We start from the raw sequence: 19540 nt of genomic DNA, 5'->3' as shown, positions 1-19540 counted from the left end.
GGAGCTTGTAGTGAGCTGAGATCCGGCCACTGCACTCCAGACTGGGCGACAGAGCGAGACTCCGTCTCAACAGAAAAGGAAAAAAAAAAAAAAAAAAAAACAGAAACAGAGAAGGCAGACACAGAGCAGGCCCAGAGGGAAGGAGGCCATTGCAGGCCATGGCAGAGGGTGGAGTGATGCTGCCACAAGCCAAGGAGCACCATGAGCACCAGCAGCTTGAAAAGGCGAGGAGGGATCCCCCCTAGAGCCTTCAAGGGAGGGAGGCCCTGCTGACAGCTGGAGTTTTAACTGTAGCTTCCAGAACTGGGAGAGAATAAATTTCTGTTGTTTTTACCCACCTAGTTTGTGATAATTTGTTACAGCAGTCACGGGATACGAGTATACCAGGTTACTCTCAGCCACAGCAATGTGCAGGAACAGATCAGAGGAGGCCCAGGGCCAGCACTGCTGGGGCCAACAGCCCTCAGGAGCTCGGGGCCAGCAGCATCAGCAGTTTGGCCACACACTCTCCCAAATGCTGCTGGCAAGCAGGCCACAGGAGGGAGGGAACCAGGGCAGCAGGGGCAGACCCCCAAGCAGGGCTGAGTCCTGACCCCCGCAGACCTCTGGACAGACAGCACAAGCTGGAAACAGCACCAAAGGGAGCTTGCAGAGAGGTGCGCCACAGTGGGGGTGAGGCAGGGAGGGGGCTGTGAAGGTTGGGGCACTGAGGTATCTCCGCGAGGACCTCTAGAGCTGAAAGTGGGAACAGGAAACAGCTAGATGAGATTCATCTTGGAAAAATGCAAACTCTGGGCAAAAATAATCGAAAACATAAGTAAGGGATGGGCAGGAATAGCCGTGGCTCGGCAGGAGCAGGGAGGGAGGCTGCAGCCTCAGGGCAGCGGAAAGGGCCCAGCCTGGCCAGAAGGTGTCCCGCCACGGGGTTGGCTGCGCAGCCTCCTGACTTTCTGGGAGGCAGTCTCAGAGAAAGGAGCAGGAGGCTGGGGATTTGGACTTCTGGGAATCCCTAAGCCAAGTTCATTGGAACAGCTCACCCAAAACAGAGGGCTGAGGTCTCTACTTCCTGATAGTGGCCTGTGGTACCCACCCATCCAGGCCAGGGCCCTGCCCACTGCTGCCCAGGCCTGCCTTCACCCTCCCTTTTCTCACAGCATTCCCTGGGCCTGTGCTCCTAGGGGAGGCCACAGAGCAGGCTGAGCAGGCACTGTGGACATCTCCAGAGAGAACTCTGGACTCAGAGCCAGGAGGGGAGGCTGGATGTGTGTCTTGGCTCTGCCGCTCAGACAGAGGCTCCTCGTCCACAAAATGGGAACGAAAACTTATGTTCCCTCCCTCCCTGCCTGCTTCCAAGCAATCCATGCCCTCTGTAGAAATTTTAGAAAGTACAAACAAAATGAAAAATGTTCAAATCACCCACAATTCCAGTAACCACTGCAAACATTTGCTTAGCTTTGTTGCGCCTATATTTTCCACGTATGGCATGTATATGTGTGTTTTTACAAAAACAGCCTCACATTGTACATACAGCTGTCTGCTTTCATCTGGTAACCATGTCACGTCTTCTTGTGCCATACAGCACCAGTTTTTTGTTGTTGTTGTTTGTTTTTTGAGACGGAGTCTTGCTCTGTAACCCAGGTTGGAGTGCAGTGGTGCAATCTCGGCTCACTGCAACCTCCGCCTTCCAGGTTCAAGCAATCTCCTGCCTCAGCCTCTCGAGTAGCTGAGATTACAGGCACCCACCACCATGACCGGCTAATTTTTGTATTTTTAGTAGAGATGGGGTTTCTCCACGTTGGTCGGGCTGGTCTCAAACTCCTGACCTCAGGTGAGCCGCCATCCCAGCCGCCCAAAGTGCTGGTATTACAGGAGAGAGCCACTGCGCCCGGCCAGCACCAATTTTTAAAAATCAGGCTGATTGCGGTATAGTTGCCATATTGTAAAGTTCACCCTTTTCAGTTCATAATTCTATGAATTTGACAAACAGTCTTGTAACCTGTAACTCCCACCACAGTCAAGATAGAGGACATTCCATCACCCCCAAATGCCTTCAAAGCTCTTTGTTGTCAACTCCTGTTCCCAGCCTTGCCCATCACTGGTCTGTTTTCTATCCTATAGTTTTGCCTTTTCCGAGTTGTCATATAAATGGGATCAGAGCATAGGTGTCTCCTGCCACTTACCATGAGGCACTGAAGACTCACTCAAGCAGCTGCATCACCGGTTCCCTTCATCTCAATGTTCCTTAGCATTCCACGGGATGGACACACCAGTGTGTGAAGCCATTCCCTGGGTCAAGAACATCTGGAGTGTTTACAATTTTGGGTGATAAAGAGTAAAACCTCACAGAATCATTTTTAATGGCTGCATTATATTCCACAGTATGAACACAGCAACACTTATTCCACCAGCTCTTGGTCACTGGATATTCAGGTGCTTCTCAGCTCTTACTTTTACACACATAAGCTCCTTGTCAGGGTCTCCACCTCCCTGAAGGGTCCCCTCCCTCTAGAGCAGTGAGCCTCAACCTTGGCCACACATCAGTCACTGGGGAGCTTTAAAAATGCTAATGTCGGCCGGGTTACTGGCCCACGCCTGTAATCCCAGTGCTTTGGGAGACTCAGGTGGGAGGACTGCTTGAGGCCAGGAGTTTGACACCAGCCTGGACAACACAGTAAGACCCCCGTCTCTACAAAAAATAACTTTAAAAAATTAGCCAGGCTTGGGGGCACATGCCTGTAGTCCCAGCCACTCAGGAATCTGAGGTAGAAGTACCACTTGAGCACGAGAGCCAAGAGTGATTGTGCCACTGCACTCCAGCCTAGGTGACAGAGTGAGACCTTGTCTCTAAAAAATTAATAATAATAAATAAATAAAATGCCACTGCCCAAGCCATATCCAGACCAATTAAACTGGATTGTTTTGGGGAGGGGCCCGGGCATCAGTATTATTTGGAGCTCTTAGGTGCACCCTGCTCCACTGTACTCTGGAGAGGGGATGGTCTGGGCCTGGTGGGGGGTGACCACTGCTGCCCCTGTGGCAGTCCCTCTCTCTCCCTAGTCCCACTCCTCACTGCCTTCCCACAGTGACCACCACCGACCAATACAGGGAAACCAGGCCCACTGAAGATGGAAACTCAAAGACAATTTCCAATGTGCAGGAGATAATCTAACTGTCTCCTTTCAGTGGGATGTTTTCCATAGCTCAAGGGCCACCCTCTGGGAAGGGTTACTCCTTCCAGGTGCCTCTTGGACACACCCAAGTCCTAACCTGCCCTAGCGACCATGCCTCTTGCTTAAGCTGCAAAAGCTACCTCCAGTCCTGGGGATATTCTTGGCCCTAGTATGGCTCCCCACTGTGCCCCACCCCCATCTTCCAGTGGGACACCCTCCCTCACCCCTCCTCCAGCAGGTATACCTCCCACAGCCTCAAGCAGGGACCCCTCCCCATCCATCCTCCAGCAGGGACACCCCCTCTCCAGGTTCTCCAGTGGGGACACTGTTGCAGCAGAGAAAGTTTCATAATTGCAGGGCCAGACAAGCAAGGAGGATGGAGGATAATTCTCAAGGAAGATAATTCTCAAAACCACCTCCCCCAGAATTCAGAGGCTAGGGTTTTTAAGGATGCTTCAGCAGGCAGGGGACTAGGGAACTGAGACAATTGATTGGCAGTGGATGAAATCACAGAGGTGTCAAAACTATCTTCAAGCAGCTGAGTCAGTTTCTTGGTGTGGGTCACAGGTCCAAGTGGGGTCTCTTGGGCTGCTAAAATTCTAAATCTAGAAAATATCTCAAAGTTCTTTAGGTTTCATAATGGTGACTCTTTTTTTTTCTCTTTTTTTGCGATGGGGTCTTGCTCTGTTTCCCAGGCTGGAGTGCTGCAGCACGATCTCAGCTCACTGCAAACTCCACCTCCCGGGTTCAACAGATTCTCCTGCCTCAGCCTCCTGAGTAGCTGGAATGACAGGCATGTGTCATCATTCCCCACTAATTTTTTGTATTTTTAGGGAGATAGAGTTTCACCATGTTGGCCAGGCTGGTCTTGAACTCCTGACCTCCAGTGATCCACCCACCTTGGCCTCCCAAAGAGCTGGGATTACAGGTGTGAGCCACTGTGCCCGGCCTCTATATGAGCAGTTGGAGAAGTTAGAAATCTTGAGATTTCTGGCTATGTGACTCCAGGGCAGTAAGTATTATAGAAAAGCAAGCTAAGTGAGCAACGGCAGGTCGCTGTTTATGCCCATTCTTTTTTTTTGACATGGAGTCTCGCTCTGTCACCCAGGCTGGAGTAGAGTGCAGTGGCCAGATCTCAGCTCACTGCAAGCTCCGCCTCCCGGGTTTACGCCATTCTCCTGCCTCAGCCTCCCCAGTAGCTGGGACTACAGGCACCCGCCACCTCGCCTGGCTAGTTTTTTGTATTTTTTAGTAGAGATGGGGGTTTCACCGTGTTAGCCAGGATGGTCTCAATCTCCTGACCTCGTGATCCACCCGTCTCAGCCTCCCAAAGTGCTGGGATTACAGGCTTGAGCCACCGTGCCCGGCCTGTGCCCATTCTTTAGCAAAGTTCAGGCTCCACTACAATTCTAACCTTGTCTTATGAAAGTGGTTTCAATCTCCAAACAAGAAGGGGGTCAGTTTTTCTTGCCTTTAACTATAAACTAAATTCCTCTCATAGTTATGTTGGCCTCTGCACTACAAGAAGAAGAATAAGAAGAAAAAAAAAAAGAAATCAGATAACCAATTTAGCTTGTGAGGTTAGAAGCAAGAGGGAGTCAGTCATGTTAGATTTCTCTCATGACTTAGAATTCTGCAAAGGTGGTTTCACCTCCACGGCAGACCACCTCTCCCTGGGTATAGGGCAAATCTTCGTCCTGCAGAGCAGGCAAGTCCCTCTCTCTCCCCACCTCCTCACCCCTTCTTGTTCCCACTGGCCAATGTTCATGACTCCTTCAGCCCCATGTTGTCCTAGCAGACACTGCAGCAATGACTCAGAGGGCCTGGCTGATTTCTAAGCTAGGCAATTTCTTTCACTGTCAGTCGGATGAGATTCCTTGCACAAACATTTTAGCACAGTTGCCCAGTGTTTTAAGTATTCAGGTCTGACAGACTTAAAAACTGCCTCTGCCTTCTCAGAAGAGAACAAGGGCCCCAAGGGGATCCCAGGTGCCCTGGCCAGACAGAGGACATTAAAAGGAATGGAAATGGTTTTAGACAGCTAGAGGGATCTGCTCAGGGGACATTTGGGCAGAGCCTCCTCCTTGAGGGGGGCAGGAGCCAGATCCACAGATGAAGACCCTTAGAGCTGCTCATCCCTGCTGGCACAAGGGGAGGATGAGGAGAGAGGGACCACATGCAGGCCTCCTGGCTTCTGTGTGTGGGTCCTGAGGCCCGGGAAGCTCTACAGCCCTGAAGAGGTAGATGAATTAGGAGGCTGGAGATGGTGTAAGAGGTCAAGAGGATGCCCGGGCTGAGCCACCTCTCCCGCTGCCCTCAGCCCTGTGCTCTGAGTGCAGAGATGGGGAAGAGCCAGCCCACTAAAGATGTCAGAGAGGGGCCAAAGAAAAAGGATAGGTGCTCAGGGAGTCTGGGGCTCAAGACAAGACGATGGGGTAGTGATGAGGAGAGGCATGAGAAAGGGGTTTGCATCTGATCTGGCGTGTCCCATCGGTTAGGTTGAGCAGTGTCACACCACCGTAACAGAGATTACAAATGGGGTATATCTAAATAAGATAGACAGAAGACTTGATATTATCAAGACATCAGTTTTCCCCAGCTTGATCTACAGATTCAATGCAATCCCAATCTTGGGAAAGGAATTGCTGGATCAATGTGTATTATTTTGTTTTCATTTTGTTGGATATGGTTGCCACATTGGCTTCCAGAGTCTCTCCTACAGATTGCCAATTCTCTCGCACCTTCAACATGTGTGGTCAATTTTTTGAATGTCTGATAAACCCACAACTGAAGATATTCTCATTTAGGTATTCTGTAACGACTGGACAGGTTGGGCACTCTGGTCATAAATTTATTAACCAGGATTTCTTCTGAGAATCATCTACGTGAGTTTCTTTGCTAATTTTTCTATTAAATTACTGCCTTTTTATCTATGGACAATTTAATAAGTTTATTATGATGAGATAATCTTAATTCCAAAATATCTCACACTTTATCCCAGTTTATCTTTTGACTTTAATTTTTGATCAGATTTAAAATTTGTCTGTAGTCCAATTTGTCATTCTTTTCCTTTAAAGTTTCCAAAGTTTACTGTGATACTTAGATCATAAAAACATTCACCGACTTTTTTCCGGTATGTTTTTGGTTTCCTTTTTAGATGGAAATGTTTGACCCATCTGGAATTTATTTTGGTGTTAAGGAATGAAGAAGGGCACAAACTTCTATTTTTCCAAATGGCCTGCCATTCGACTGAAAAATCTCGCGTGTTTGAAGCGACCGCCACACCAGCGCATTGGAAACCCGCGTTGTCTGTCCCGCGCCCGCCGGCTTCCGTGTGACAGTCCCGAGCGCAGAAGGATCGGGCAAGGCCCGCACGCCTCCACCCAAGGCCTCCGGCTCAACCCTAGACCACCCTCGCTCCGAGGACGCAGCCCACCCGGCTCCGCCTGAGCCTAGGTCCCAGTCCACCCCTACCAGCCTAGGACGCCCCTTTGACCCTGCCTCCTCCACCTCAGCCCCTCCAATACCCTCCCCGGCCCGCTCCAGCCCACCCTCTCCTCCAGGTGGCCAGTGGGAGCAAACAGCGCTTTCTGAGACATTAATTTAAATAAAAGGCGTGTCCTCTACTGTTATTTGCATGGAGGCGGGTCTTCCGGAGCGGCCGAGACACCCAATCCTGTAGGAGCCCGGACCCTCCCCAGCGCTCCGACTGGCCCAGGTCGCGAGTCTCACGGAGAGGCCTTATTTGCATAGGGCGGGGCCACGTCCTCTTCTAGTCAGCGGCCGCCCGCCCGCCGCTTCCGTCAGCCTCACTGCGGCTTCCTTCCGTCTCGCTCCGCGTTGCTGGAGGCTGTGGTCCCAATGCTCCCCAAACGGCGGCGAGCGCGGGTCGGGTCCCCTAGCGGCGATGCCGCTTCCTCCACGCCGTCCTCGACGCGCTTCCCCGGCGTCGCCATCTACCTGGTCGAGCCTCGCATGGGTCGCAGCCGCCGGGCCTTCCTCACACGCCTGGCGCGCTCCAAAGGCTTCCGTGTCCTCGACGCCTGCAGGTGCGGGGCGGCGCGGCGCGGTCTTCCGTGGCAACTGTAGTTTTGGATTCTAAGTTTGCTGTGGCGCTTCGTGACCTTTCCCTGAGCCTCCATCTCCTCTTCTGTAAAGGGTGCTATTAATTAGGGCCAGTCGTGTTTTAAAGGATCACTGCGAGAATCAAAACCAGAGGTCAGGGGTAATTAATAAGCAGTCGTATTTGCTAACAGCCCTTCCGCCTGGGCTGTGTCCCATCTGTGAGCGAGACTGACTTCTCAGGAGGCCCGGAGCCCGCATGCTCCTCTGTCCTCAGACCTGAGTAAATAACACGACTGAGACGCTCCTGTAGGAAGGGAACCAAGAGGAGGAAAAATGGCTACAGAGACAACACCCAGAGTAAGGGAGCTGGGGGTGCCCCCTAGTTTGAAGGTTGAGAGAGCAAACGAACCTGGGTCTAGTATACCCCTACAGTTGTGTGTGTGTGTGTTTTTGTTTTGTTTTGTTTTGTTTTTAACATTATCAGGGATCAGTAGTGTGCCAGACCCACTCAGGAGAGGATTATGATAGCAGCTTAGAGTGTACCAGGCACTATCTTTGTACAACAACCCCACAGGGTAGATATGTTATCTCTGCTTTACGGAAGAGGAAATCAAAGTATAGACACCTGGCTTGCCCAAGAGCTAAACAAGTATGTGGCAGGCAGAGCTGGGGTTCAGACCCAAACAGGCTCCTGCATCTCTGCTAAAACCCCTGTTCTTAGATGAAGACCACCTGGTCCTGACCCCTAAGGAATTCCTTTCTCTGAGGTGGAGAGGGAGGGAGAGAGCACAAGACTGGGCTGTGCTTGTGAACATAGCCAGGGCAGAGAGCTACAGTTCTGAGGGCTGAGTGGTGGCGGTGTTCATCTACCAGGAGGAGGGGCTGGGAAGGCTTTCTGGAGGAGGTGATGTTTGCAGGATGAATGGTCACTCACCATGCAGAAGAGACAGCAAGAATGAAGGCTTGGAGCCAACGAGGGAGGTTGGGCCTCACCCTCCTCCTTCTCTCCCAACTCCCTCTGCCAGCTCCGAAGTGACACATGTTGTGATGGAACAGACCTCAGCAGAGGAGGCTGTCAGCTGGCAGGAGCGCAGGATGGCAGCTTCTCCCCCGGGTTGCACCCTCCCAGCTCTGCTGGACATAAGCTGGTTAACAGAGAGCCTGGCAGCTGGGCAGCCTGTACCTGTGGAGTGCCGGCACCGCCTGGAGGTGAGCTGGGTGGAAAACTAGAGTTGGGGCTACAGTGAAAGCCCCAGTGTAGGCCATTGCTCAGCTGGGACAGGTGACATGGCAGCAATGCCTCAATGTCCTTCAGAGGAGGTGTGCAGTGAGGACTCTACCCAGATCAGCAGGGGCCCCCTAGAAGCCAGTAGAGGAACCACAGCAGGGGCTGAGGGGGCCAGGCCATCTCAGCTTCTGTTCTCACGACTGGTGCAAATTCTGGGATCCGCTTATTTTTACCTTCTTCAGGCCTTTCTTCCTCACCAAGTATATGACACAGCAACTCCGAGCGGGATGACCCATGGGTCAGCAGGAGCCTGTCCTCAGGATGCTGTAAGGCTCCTGGCTTCTGACAGGTGTGGGCTTGGGGCCAGGTTGCCTGCGTTCAAATCCTGGCCCAGCCTGTGAGCCATGGTCGTGGGGCAAGCCCCTAGCCCCTAAGGCCTCAGCATCCCCAGCCCGCTTGGTTGTGAGGATTGGGGTGATGGAGCACATGCGTCACGTGCAGCAGCAGCAGCAGAAGTGCCCACAGGGCTGGCAGATGGGATTGCTGCTACCCTGGCATGAGGAGCCCCGTCTGCAGCCTGTCGCGCAGGGCGGTGTCTCCCTCGGCCCCATGCCTCTGGCGTTTTGTTGCTCACCTCTGTCCCATGAGCTCCAGAGGGCCTCAGTTGGACACTCCAGGAGAAACAAAGCCTGGGTATGGCCTGGCTCTCTTGCCGGCCCTACAGCCTCACGGTGACCTGTTCATTGCTCATCCCCAGGTGACTGGGCCCAGGAAGGGGCCTCTGAGCCCAGGATGGATGCCTACGTATGCCTGCCAGCGCCCCACGCCCCTCACACACCACAACGCTAGCCTCTCGGTAAGCCACTTCTATGAACCTTGGCCAAGCCTGGGGGTTGGGGACAAGGGTACAGATGGGTGGTAGCTGGCGGGTTGGAGCTGCCCACCCTGCCCCTTACCTAGGGCCCCTCCCTGCAGGAGGCTCTGGAGACACTGGCCGAGGCAGCGGGCTTTGAAGGCAGTGAGGGCCGCCTCCTCACCTTCTGCAGAGCAGCCTCGGTGCTCAAGGCCCTTCCCAGCCCTGTCACAACCCTGAGCCAGCTGCAGGGGCTGCCCCACCTTGGAGAACACTCCTCTAGGGTTGTCCAGGTAGGTGCTTACCATCCTGAGCAGGGCGAGTGGGTGGGTGGGGAGGCCTTGGGGGCCTGGTGAGACAGCAGAGGGTGCTGTGGGGGCAGGTGGGGATAGACAGTCGTGGGTGCTGACACTGCTCCAAGGCCTCAACAAGCCACCCTCTGCGCTCAGATTCCTCCTGTGCACTCCAGCCATTTACCCCTGGGTGGCTTAGAGGACCCAGTGAATAGTGCTGCAAGGGGCTGGCAGGGCTAGGGGTGACGCTGTTGTCATTGTCATTAGTCCCAAACTGCCCTCCACAGTGGAATGGAAGAGAGCACCCTGAGTGTGAGCATCTCTCTTCAGTGCCCCAATGTGTTGAGTTGTCCTTTAGTGCACTTTCATCGTGAGAAAATACACAGTAACAGAAGATGCTTTTAAATGAAGTAGTATTGAGTTCACATGTTTTGAAAAGCAATTGTTTATGTATCTTGGGACTTATTTGACTTAGAGATGATCCACGTTACCTGGAATCTCAGCTGTTGTAACTCCAGGCCCAAAGGAGCTTTGAGTCTGGAGCCCCGGCCTCCCAGCTGTGTGGCAGCAACTTTGGTCACCTCCCTGGGCACAGTCTCCATTTCCAAGTCCCACCAGACCCTGACCCCACAAAGTTGTCTCTGCAGGGTATTGGAGGGGACTGCCTCAGTCCTTGGGCCCACAGCCTTGACCCTAACTCCCTGCCCTTCTCTTTCACCCCACGCCCTCAGGCTTAGAGTTCTGCTTTGTTCCCTCCCCCAGGAGCTGCTGGAGCTTGGAGTGTGTAAGGAGGTGGAGAGAGTTCGGTGCTCAGAGAGGTACCAGACCATGAAGGTGCGCAGGGCAGGCCTTGGACCTGCCCCAGGAATGTCCTACCCTGGGAATGACAGCACAGTCCACACCATGTACGGGGAGGCGAGCAGAGGCAGCTGACCCAGCCCAGGGGTCAGAGAAGGTCTCGCTGAGGAAGTGGCAGCTAAGCTGACACCTGATATGCACAAGGCAGCCAAGTGGAGACAGGCAAGGAAGAAGCTTGTTTTGAGGACAGAATTTTCTAGATCACTCAGCACCATCTGGCTTTTGGGGGTTTTTGTTTTATTTTGAGACAGGGTCTTGCTCTGTTGCCCAGGCTGGAGTACAGTGGTGCAATCACAGCTCACTGCAGCCTTGACTTCCTGGACTCAAACCATCCTCCCACCTCAGTCTCTGGAGTAGCTGGGACTACAGGCATGCACCACCACACCAGGCTAATTCTTAAATTTCTCGTAACGATGGGGTCTTGGTAATGTTGCCCAAGCTGGTCTCAAACCTCTATGCTCAAATGATTCTCCTGCGTTGGCCCCCAAAGTGCTGGGATTACAAGCGTGAGCCACTTCGCTCTGCCTTGATTATTTTTGATGGAATATTCTCAAGTAGATTACATGCTGTGGCATCTTAAACAGAGCACACTGAACCAAATGTACCCTTTTCTTGGGTGCTGCCACTGAGTGCGCTGGGCTTGCCCTTGCCCACCCTCTGCAGGACCTTATATGTTATTTTCTCAGTGTGGTCAGCCTGCCTGTCTCCATGGCCACCTTCCCTCTGTTTCTGCTCACTCCTGATCTGATAGGGAAATGCCATCTGAGCTCTTTTGGATACCTCGGGTGTGCCTGCTTTGACACCCTTCTGCCACCTTTGTGGCTGGAGGTGTCACAGCAGTGGCCACATGGATAACTGTCAGTGAAGTATGGGACCTTGGGAGGCCACACAGAATGTTGTTAGGATTGACAGGGAGGGATTCGAAGAGGGGAGACTTGAGCAATGTGTGCAGGGCAAATGGGCTCAAATACGCAGGGGAAGGGGCAAGGGGCACTGGCAGGGACGGGACCCGATGAGTGGGGCCACTGTGGTGAGTGTGGGACTGAGGGGCCTGGAGATGATGAAATCCCCTTAAAGTGGATGGAGGTTAATGAGTGCTTTCACTCATTAACTCAGCCCCAGCCGTGATGGCACCTAGGCTGGCAGAAAATTATGTTAGTAATGAGAAGTTTATTAATATAATTGGGTTAATCTCGTCATTTTTAGTCAGGATACTTTGGGTTACGAGTGACAGTGACCCACCCCACACCCTTGCTTCACAAAATCAAGGAAAGGAGGGCCAGCAGAGCCCAGGATGGGGAGGGCTGTGGCCGGTCTGCAGGAGAACTGGGCTCAGTGACCTGGGTATCACCAGGTCACTCCTCCTCCCCTCTGCCTCTCTGCACGGTTGCTTCACCCTCTATTGCCACGCACCAGCTTCCTCCTCTGGTTAGAAATATGGCTACAGAAGGTGCTCGGCACCCACAGGCTACAGCTTCTGCCACTGCGTGGGCCTGCCCTCAGTCTCAGATCCAGAATTCCTAGGGAGGGACTCTAGTGGCTGACCTGAAGCAGCCACTTGCTTGAACTGGGGCCCACCCTGTGTGGGGAGATATGTGAGTACCCCAGCCAGCCCTGCCAGTTCTGCTCCTAAATCCACCCTTTTGATTGTTAACTCCTCATTGTTTTTTGCTATTTGCTAAGGAGGAGAACCACAGGAATTCGTTCCACCTGCTGTTAGGTGGGAGAGGCATGGTTTTTCCAGTGACTTAGGAGCCCCTCGTGCTGATGTGTTAGGGTAACTGTTCTAGTTATGTTGGAATCACAGGCTAGAGCTGTGTAAGTCCTGGGAGAGAACTTTCATAGAGGAGAGGAGAGGGGTGTGCGTGGGTTTGCTCCCCAAGGCGGCGGGCTGGGTAGCCAGGCTCCAAGTTTGAATCCTTGCCCTGTGGTCTAGGGCAGGTTGCGAGTGGTGATGGCGCCTGCCTGGTGCATCGTGCCCCATGGGCCACACCATCCCGGAGCCAGTGATCATCTGAGTTTAGCCATGAGAGCTCTGCCCAACCGGGCTGTGCTCCTTCCCCACAGCTCTTTACCCAGATCTTTGGGGTCAGTGTGAGGACTGCTGACCGGTGGTACCGGGAAGGACTGCGAACCTTGGATGACCTCCGAGAGCAGCCCCAGAAACTGACCCAACAGCAGAAAGCGGGTGAGCCCTCCAGAGAGGCTGGGCCCTGGGCTTCCCAAAACTGTACCCTGGATCCCTCAGCACCAGCTCCCTAGAGGGAAGGGAGCAGGCTGGTGCAGAGGGTTTGGCGGCAGCCTTGTGTGGTGGGCTTTCTGGGGTCTCCATCCAGTGCAGTCAGGATCTACCACAGCCCTTTCTCAGTGGACGATGCTGATCACAACTTCCGTCACATGCCAGGGGCTTGTGTCACTGCCTACTGGTTAGACTTTGACCAGGGACCGGGGACAGCCTGGGCCTTGGGCACACTGCCCAGTGTGGTGCCTGGTACACGGAGGCCTGCAGAGGTGGCACCGAGCAGGGGAAGGGAAAGAACATCAGCTTTTGAGTTTGTTAGGCCCCGGTTTGAGTCCTATCTACCATTTGCCAGGTAAGTGACCATTGCCCAAGACGTAACCTCTCTGAGTCTGTTAAATTTTCTGTGAAATGGAGAAGGAAGGCTGGGCATGGTGACTCACACCTGTAATCCCAGCACTTTGGGAAGTCAAGATGGGTAGATTGCTTGAGCTCAGGAGTTCAAGACCAATCTGGGCAACAGGGTGAAACCCTGTCTCTACAAGAAATACGAGAGTTAGCCAGGCGTGATGGTGGATGCCTGTAGTACCAGCTACTCATGAGGCCGAGGTTCAAGGATCACTTGAGCCTGGGAGGTCAAGCCTTGAGGCCATGGTGGAGGTTGCAAAGAGCTGAGACTGAGCCACTGCACCCCAGTCTGAGTGACAGAGCAAGACCCTATCTTAAAAAATAATAATAATAAATTAAAAAGTGGGAAGGAATGAATTCATAAGCTCCTCTGTGAGAGCCAGCAAGTGGCAGGTGTTGAGCAGATACTCCATTCTCTCTGCATGGCCTGCCTGGCTACTCTGGCCACACCATCTGGGACCTCCCTTGGGTTGAAGGCTGTGCCGAAGCAATCCCCACAGCCCAGCAGGCACTGCCAGCTCCACTGCCTCTTTGCACATCTTTCCCCGGGCCACTGCCCAGTTCAGCTGACAGGAAGTGAGACCCACAGGGCTGGTTCCTCTTGATTGCCTCTCCCCACGACAAGAGTGGTCAGGAATGGCTAGCAGCGTTTACTGAGAGCTCACTGTGCCAGGTGCTGCTGTTCCTCACATTTAAACCTCTCCTTGGCTGGGCGTGATGGCTCACATCTTTATGTAATCCCAGCACTTTGCGAGGCCAAGGCGGGTGGATCACCTGAGGTCAGGAGTTCAAGACTAGCCTGGCCAACATGGCGAAACCCTGTCTCTACTAAAAATACAAAAATTAGCTGGGTGTGGTGGCAGACACCCATAATCCCAGCTACTCAGCAGCCTGAGGCAGGAGAATCACTTGAACCTGAGAGACGGAGGTTGCAGTGAGCTGTGATTGTGCCGCTGCCCTCCAGCCTGGGCAACAAGAGCGAGACTCCATCTCAAATAAATAAACCTCACCTTAACTGTGTGTGGGAGGCCGATAAGTGACAAAACAGAAGTAGGCCAGAGTGAGGTGTTCGTTGTTGCAGAGCCATCGTCCATCGTTTTACTACCTCTTGGACTCACTTTATGCATAAGAAAAAACAGGCATCAAAAGAGATAGCCTGTGGCATGACTGTATCAACATCAGTATCCTTATATTTGGTTGCAAAATTATAGTTCTGCAAGGTGTTAACCTTTTGGGGGAGCTGGGTAAAAGGCACATGGGATCTCCCTGTGCTATTTCTTTTAACTGCGAGTGAATCTACAACTATCTCAAAAGTTTAATATTTAAAGAGGGAGAGAAGATAGTGTTATGCTTAGATTGGGATCTCATTCTGCTCCCTGTCTTAGCCTCACCTTCCTTGGTGGCCTCTCCTGGTCCTGCAACGATGGGGCCCCAGGGTGACCACCTCATGCTGGTGAGGGATGGGGGCTCAGCCTGGGGGCAGGCTGGGTGAGTTAGAGCCGGTGCTGCCCCTAGGGCTCCAGCACCACCGGGATCTGAGCACCCCAGTCCTGCGGTCCGATGTAGATGCCCTGCAGCAGGCAGTGGAGGAAGCTGTGGGGCAGGCCCTGCCTGGGGCCACTGTCACGCTGACCGGCGGCTTCCGCAGGTAAGGAGGCCCGATGTGTCCCTCTGGCTTGGCTTCAGACCCCTCCCCGGTGAAGGGACCCAAGTCGGGGACCCTGAAGTGGGCCTTCCCACTCATTGGAAGGGATGTGGCCTGGGGCTGGAGTGAGCAGGCCATGTCCCTGAGTCAGAGTCAGACTGGCCCCCTCAGGGGTAAGTTGCAGGGCCATGACGTGGACTTCCTCATCACCCACCCCAAGGAGGGCCAGGAGGCGGGGCTGCTGCCCAGAGTGATGCGCCACCTGCAGGACCAGGTGAGGGTCTCCCTGCTCCCCAGGAGCCACCACTGGCCAATGCCACCGCCTCCTGCTCTCTCTGCACCACAGGGTGGTCTCAGCCACGCCCACCTCTCCCCACAGGGCCTCATCCTGTACCACCAGCACCAGCACAGCCGCTGGGAGTCCCCTACCCGCCTGGCCCAGCAGAGCCACATGGACGGTTTTGAGAGGAGTTTCTGCATTTTCCGCCTACCACAACCTCCGGGGGCTGCTGTGGGGGGATCCACAAGGCCCTGCGCATCCTGGAAGGCTGTGAGGGTGGACTTGGTTGTCACACCCATCAGCCAGTTCCCTTTTGCCCTGCTCGGCTGGACTGGCTCCAAGGTAGGCAGTGTGTTGCTGGGCCGCCTGGGGGTGGGGCTGGGCCAGCCCTGCTAAGGACAGTCCCTTCCCCGCAGCTTTTCCAGCGGGAGCTGCGCCGCTTCAGCCGGAAGGAGAAGGGCCTGTGGCTGAACAGCCATGGGCTGTTTGACCCAGAGCAGGTACATTGTTGGGGACTGGGGACAGCAAACAGCACCCATAGTCCGCTCTCTGACCCACAATATGAAATGGCCCTGGACCCCTCCAGCCTGAAACCCATAGGACCCTAATCTGGGTCTCCACACCCAGTTCCTGGCCCTCAAGAGCACACGCCACATCAGTGCTGGGCTCTGCCTCCACCCTCAGTCTTCCTCCAGGGAAGCAGCAGTGGCATGACTCCTAGGTCATGGAAGTCCTGCTTCTGTTGCAGAAGACGTTTTTCCATGTGACTTCAGAGGAAGACATCTTCAGACACCTGGGCCTCGAGTACCTTCCTCCAGAGCAGAGAAACGCCTGAGCCTGCCTGTGGCCCCCACATCCACTCAGAAAATCCGTTGCCCCCAACTTGGCCACTGAATGTCTCCAGGCAGATATGCTGCTCCCCAACCCCCACCTTCACCCCTCCCCGCCAGGGCCTGACTCTGCTGGAGGTCAGTTGTGCCTGAAGGATCAGTTGAGCCGCTGCTGGCGTGCTGCGGGGTGTGGTGAGGTGGGAGCCTTTGGTGCCGGCCTCATCAGTGTGTGACCCTGGGTCTGCTCTTAGCCTTACCATGGCTCACGTTCCTGCCCTGGACGGGATGTGAGCGGGGCCCACTTCATGGAGCCGTGGCGGGGCCTGCAGTCATGAATGGCAAGTGGTCCCTGATGTGCCGTGTCCCATCAGTTGCACTGCAGTTACTGTGGCTCCTGCAGGGAGCCTGCCCAGAATGCCTAGAAGAGCACCACGCGTACCTGCGCTGCTTTTGAGAGCCATGAGCTGGAGGCTGTGGTTCTTGCCAGCAAGGAGCCTACTGTCTGGTGTGCTGTAGGCATCTGGAGAGGGAGAGGGCCTGGGTAGGAGTTAGGAGGAAGGTAATTTTCAACTATGGGGCTTCAGTACTGCAGCGCCCCGAGCCAGGCTCTGTGCTTCTGCCTTTAAGCCCTGTTCTCAGCACAGTGTCTCAAAAATAGGTCATATCCTGCCATTCCAGTCGCAGAGCCCTTTAATGGTTCCAAACCCTAAGTCCACACATGGTCCCTGGTTCTGGCATCTCTCCAGCCCCACTGGCCCCAAGCTTTTTGACTCACTGGCTTCCTATTTGATGCACCCAGGCCCCCTTGTGGCCAATTCCCTCCCCTTCTCACTGAGTCAGAAGCACTGAGGTGGGCTGGACACAGGTTCACTCCACATCCCTCATATCCCCAGGCATACTCTGGCCTCAGGCTTTGATCCACCTGGAGTGTGCCCTCCCCTTCAGGCCTTGAATCAAGTCACTTTGTTAGGTGAGGACTTCCTAGACCACTCATCACATTAAAAAATATTTTGAAAATGAACATGCAGTAAAATTGACTCTTTTGGGGTGCAGCATTTGCACATGTGGGGCACACCAGGTCCACCCCCAGAACACTTTCCCACGCTGTCCTATTGTGGTCACGTGCTTCTCCACCCCCACCCACTTAGTGGTGCTCCATCCCTATAGTTTTGCTTTCTCTAGAATGTCATGTAAACGGAACCAAACTATATTTAACCTTTGGACTAGCCTCTCCCTGCAGCCTAATGCCTTTGACGTTCCTGCAGGTTGCTGGGTGTGTTGATAGTTTGTACTTTATTCCATGCCATGGGTGTTCTACAGTTTGTCCATTCAGCTGCTGAATGTCTGGATTGTGACCGGACGCCATGGCTTATGCCTGTAATCCTAGCACTTTGGGAGGCTGAGGTGGGTGGATCACTTGAGGCCAGGAGTTTGAGACCAGCCTGGCCACCATGGCGAAACCCCATCTCTATAAAATATACAAAAGTTTGCTGGGCATGTTGGCTCATACCTGTATTCCCAGCTACTCAAGAGGCTGAGGCATAAGAATTGCTTGATGCCAAGGTTGCAGTGAGCTGAGATTGTGCCACTGCACTCCAGCCTGGGCAACAGAGCGAGACTCTGCCTAAAAAGAAGATGACGTCTGGGTTGTTTCCAGACTTTGGAGATTATGAATCGTACTGCTACAGACATGCATGTACAAGTTTTTGTGTAACACAGAGATCTTCATTTCTCTTGGGTAAGTAGACAGGCATAGGATTATTGTGTCATTTGGTAAGTATACATTTATTTCATAAGAGCAAAGTTGTCCTGAGTGTGTCTGTCATTTTGCAGTCCACCAGCATTGTGAGCACCCCTGTAAGTTAAACACCACAGTAGGCAGTTGCTCTGTATCCCTGCCAGCACTTGATAGTTTCAGTATTTGTTAACTTTAGCTTTTCTAGTAGTAGGTACATAGCAGTAGCTCACTGTGGTTTTATTTTGCATTTACCTAATGCCTGATAATGTTGAGCATCTGTTCACTGGCTTCTGTGTCCTCACTGGTGAAGTGGCTGTTCAAGTCTCATTTTTAAAAACAGAATTGTTGGCCGGGCACGGTGGCTCACACCTGTAATCCCAGCACTTTGGGAGGCCAAGGTGGGTGGATCACCTGAGGTCAAGAGTTCAAGACCAGCCTGGCCAACATGACAAAACCCAAAATGCTGGGATTACAGGCGTGACCCACCATGCCCCTCTGTTACTGCTGAATCTTGAGAGTTCTTTATGTGCCACTATGGTGATTGGTAAATATTTTTTCCCAGTGTGTAGACTATCTTCCTTCTTTTAGCACTGTGTTTTTCAGAGTAAATGTATTTAATTTTTATGAAGTCCAGTTTATCAATTTATTCAGTTTACCATTTTCTTATGTTTTTGGAGTCCTATCTCTGACCCCAAATCACAAAGATTTTCTTTGCTTTCTTTTATAGTTTGTTTGTTTTCCCCAGAAACAGGGTCTTGCTCTGTCACCCAGGCTGGAGTACAGTAGTATGATCATAGCTCACTGCGGTCTCAAATTCCTGTGCTCAAGCAATCCTCCTGCCTCAGCCTCCCGAGTAGCTAGGACTACAGGCACAAGCCACCAAGCCCAGCTAACTTTTTTAATTTTCTGTAGAGACAAGGGTCTTGCATTTTTTCCCAGGCTGGTCTCGAACTCATGGCTTCAAGCAGTGCTCCCGCCTCAGCCTCCCGAAGTACTGGTATTATAGGTATGAGCCACTGTACCTCGCCTGGTTTGCATTTAGATCCATGATTTATCTTCAGTTAATTTTTGTTTAAGGGGTGTGAGGCTTAGGTTTTTGTATATGGAGGTCCAATTGTTGTAGCACCATTTCTTGAAAATACTGTCCTTCCTTTACTGAATTTCCTATGAACTTTTGTAAAAGTCAATTGGCTATATTTATATGGTTCTATTTGTGGACTCTGTTCCATTTATTTTTGGATCTGTCCCTTTACAAATACCATATTAACTCAGTTAACTTGAATTTTAGACTAATGCTTAATATCAAGTAATATGAGTTCTCCAGCTTTGTTCTTTTCCAAATTATTTTGGCTATATAATCCTTTGACGTTCTATATAAATTTTAGAATCACCTTGTCTGTAGGCACAAAACAATCTTTTAGCCGTTTGATTGGAATTGCACTGAGTTTATAGGTTGGGGAAACTAACATCTTAACTATATAGAATCTTTAAATTCATATCACAGTATGTCTCTCCATTTATTTTGGTTTTCTTTTATTTCTTTCATCAGTGTTTTATGGTTTTTCAACATACATACCTGGCACATGTTTTGTTAGATTTATACCTAAGTATTTTATTTCCTTGGAGTTATTATAAAATGTTTCAATTTCCAATTTTTCATTGCTAGCACATAGAAATATAATTCATGTTGATCATGTATCCCAAAACTTTGCAACGCGAACTTTTAAGAGATTTTTGGTGGAGTCTGTGGAATTGTTTACAGACAATATTATTTCTCCTTTGCCAGACTTAATGCCTTTTATTTCTTTTTCTTACATTATTGCACTGACTAGGACTTCCAGGACAACACTGGAAGGAGTAGTGAGAGTGGACATCTTTGCTTTGTTCCTGATCTTAGGTAGAAATGATTCGGTGTTTCACTATTAAGGATTAT

At 52.2% G+C, this 19540-nt stretch overlaps 1 protein-coding gene across 2 annotated transcripts; it reads left to right on the top strand.

The window, feature by feature from the left end:
* Nucleotides 1-6959: 6959 nt before the first annotated feature.
* POLM (polymerase (DNA directed), mu) lies at nucleotides 6960-16902 on the top strand. Of its 2 annotated transcripts, XM_011946752.1 has the most exons (11): nucleotides 6960-7219; nucleotides 8261-8444; nucleotides 9221-9319; nucleotides 9439-9609; nucleotides 10372-10443; nucleotides 12535-12655; nucleotides 14630-14762; nucleotides 14931-15033; nucleotides 15139-15381; nucleotides 15456-15539; nucleotides 15788-16902. In XM_011946752.1, the coding sequence occupies exons 1-11, from the start codon at nucleotides 7032-7034 to the stop codon at nucleotides 15872-15874; spliced, it is 1485 nt and encodes a 494-aa protein (XP_011802142.1). In that variant the 5' UTR covers nucleotides 6960-7031; the 3' UTR covers nucleotides 15875-16902. The 2 variants fall into 2 exon arrangements, with proteins under 2 accessions (XP_011802142.1, XP_011802143.1); XM_011946753.1 differs by lacking the exon at nucleotides 14931-15033 and having other exon boundaries at nucleotides 14638-14762.
* Nucleotides 16903-19540: the final 2638 nt, after the last annotated feature.

Source organism: Colobus angolensis, unplaced genomic scaffold (assembly GCF_000951035.1).
Source record: "Colobus angolensis palliatus isolate OR3802 unplaced genomic scaffold, Cang.pa_1.0 Scaffold253, whole genome shotgun sequence".
NCBI classification, from domain to species: Eukaryota; Metazoa; Chordata; class Mammalia; order Primates; family Cercopithecidae; genus Colobus; species Colobus angolensis.
This window is presented reverse-complemented; position numbering and strand designations above follow the sequence as displayed.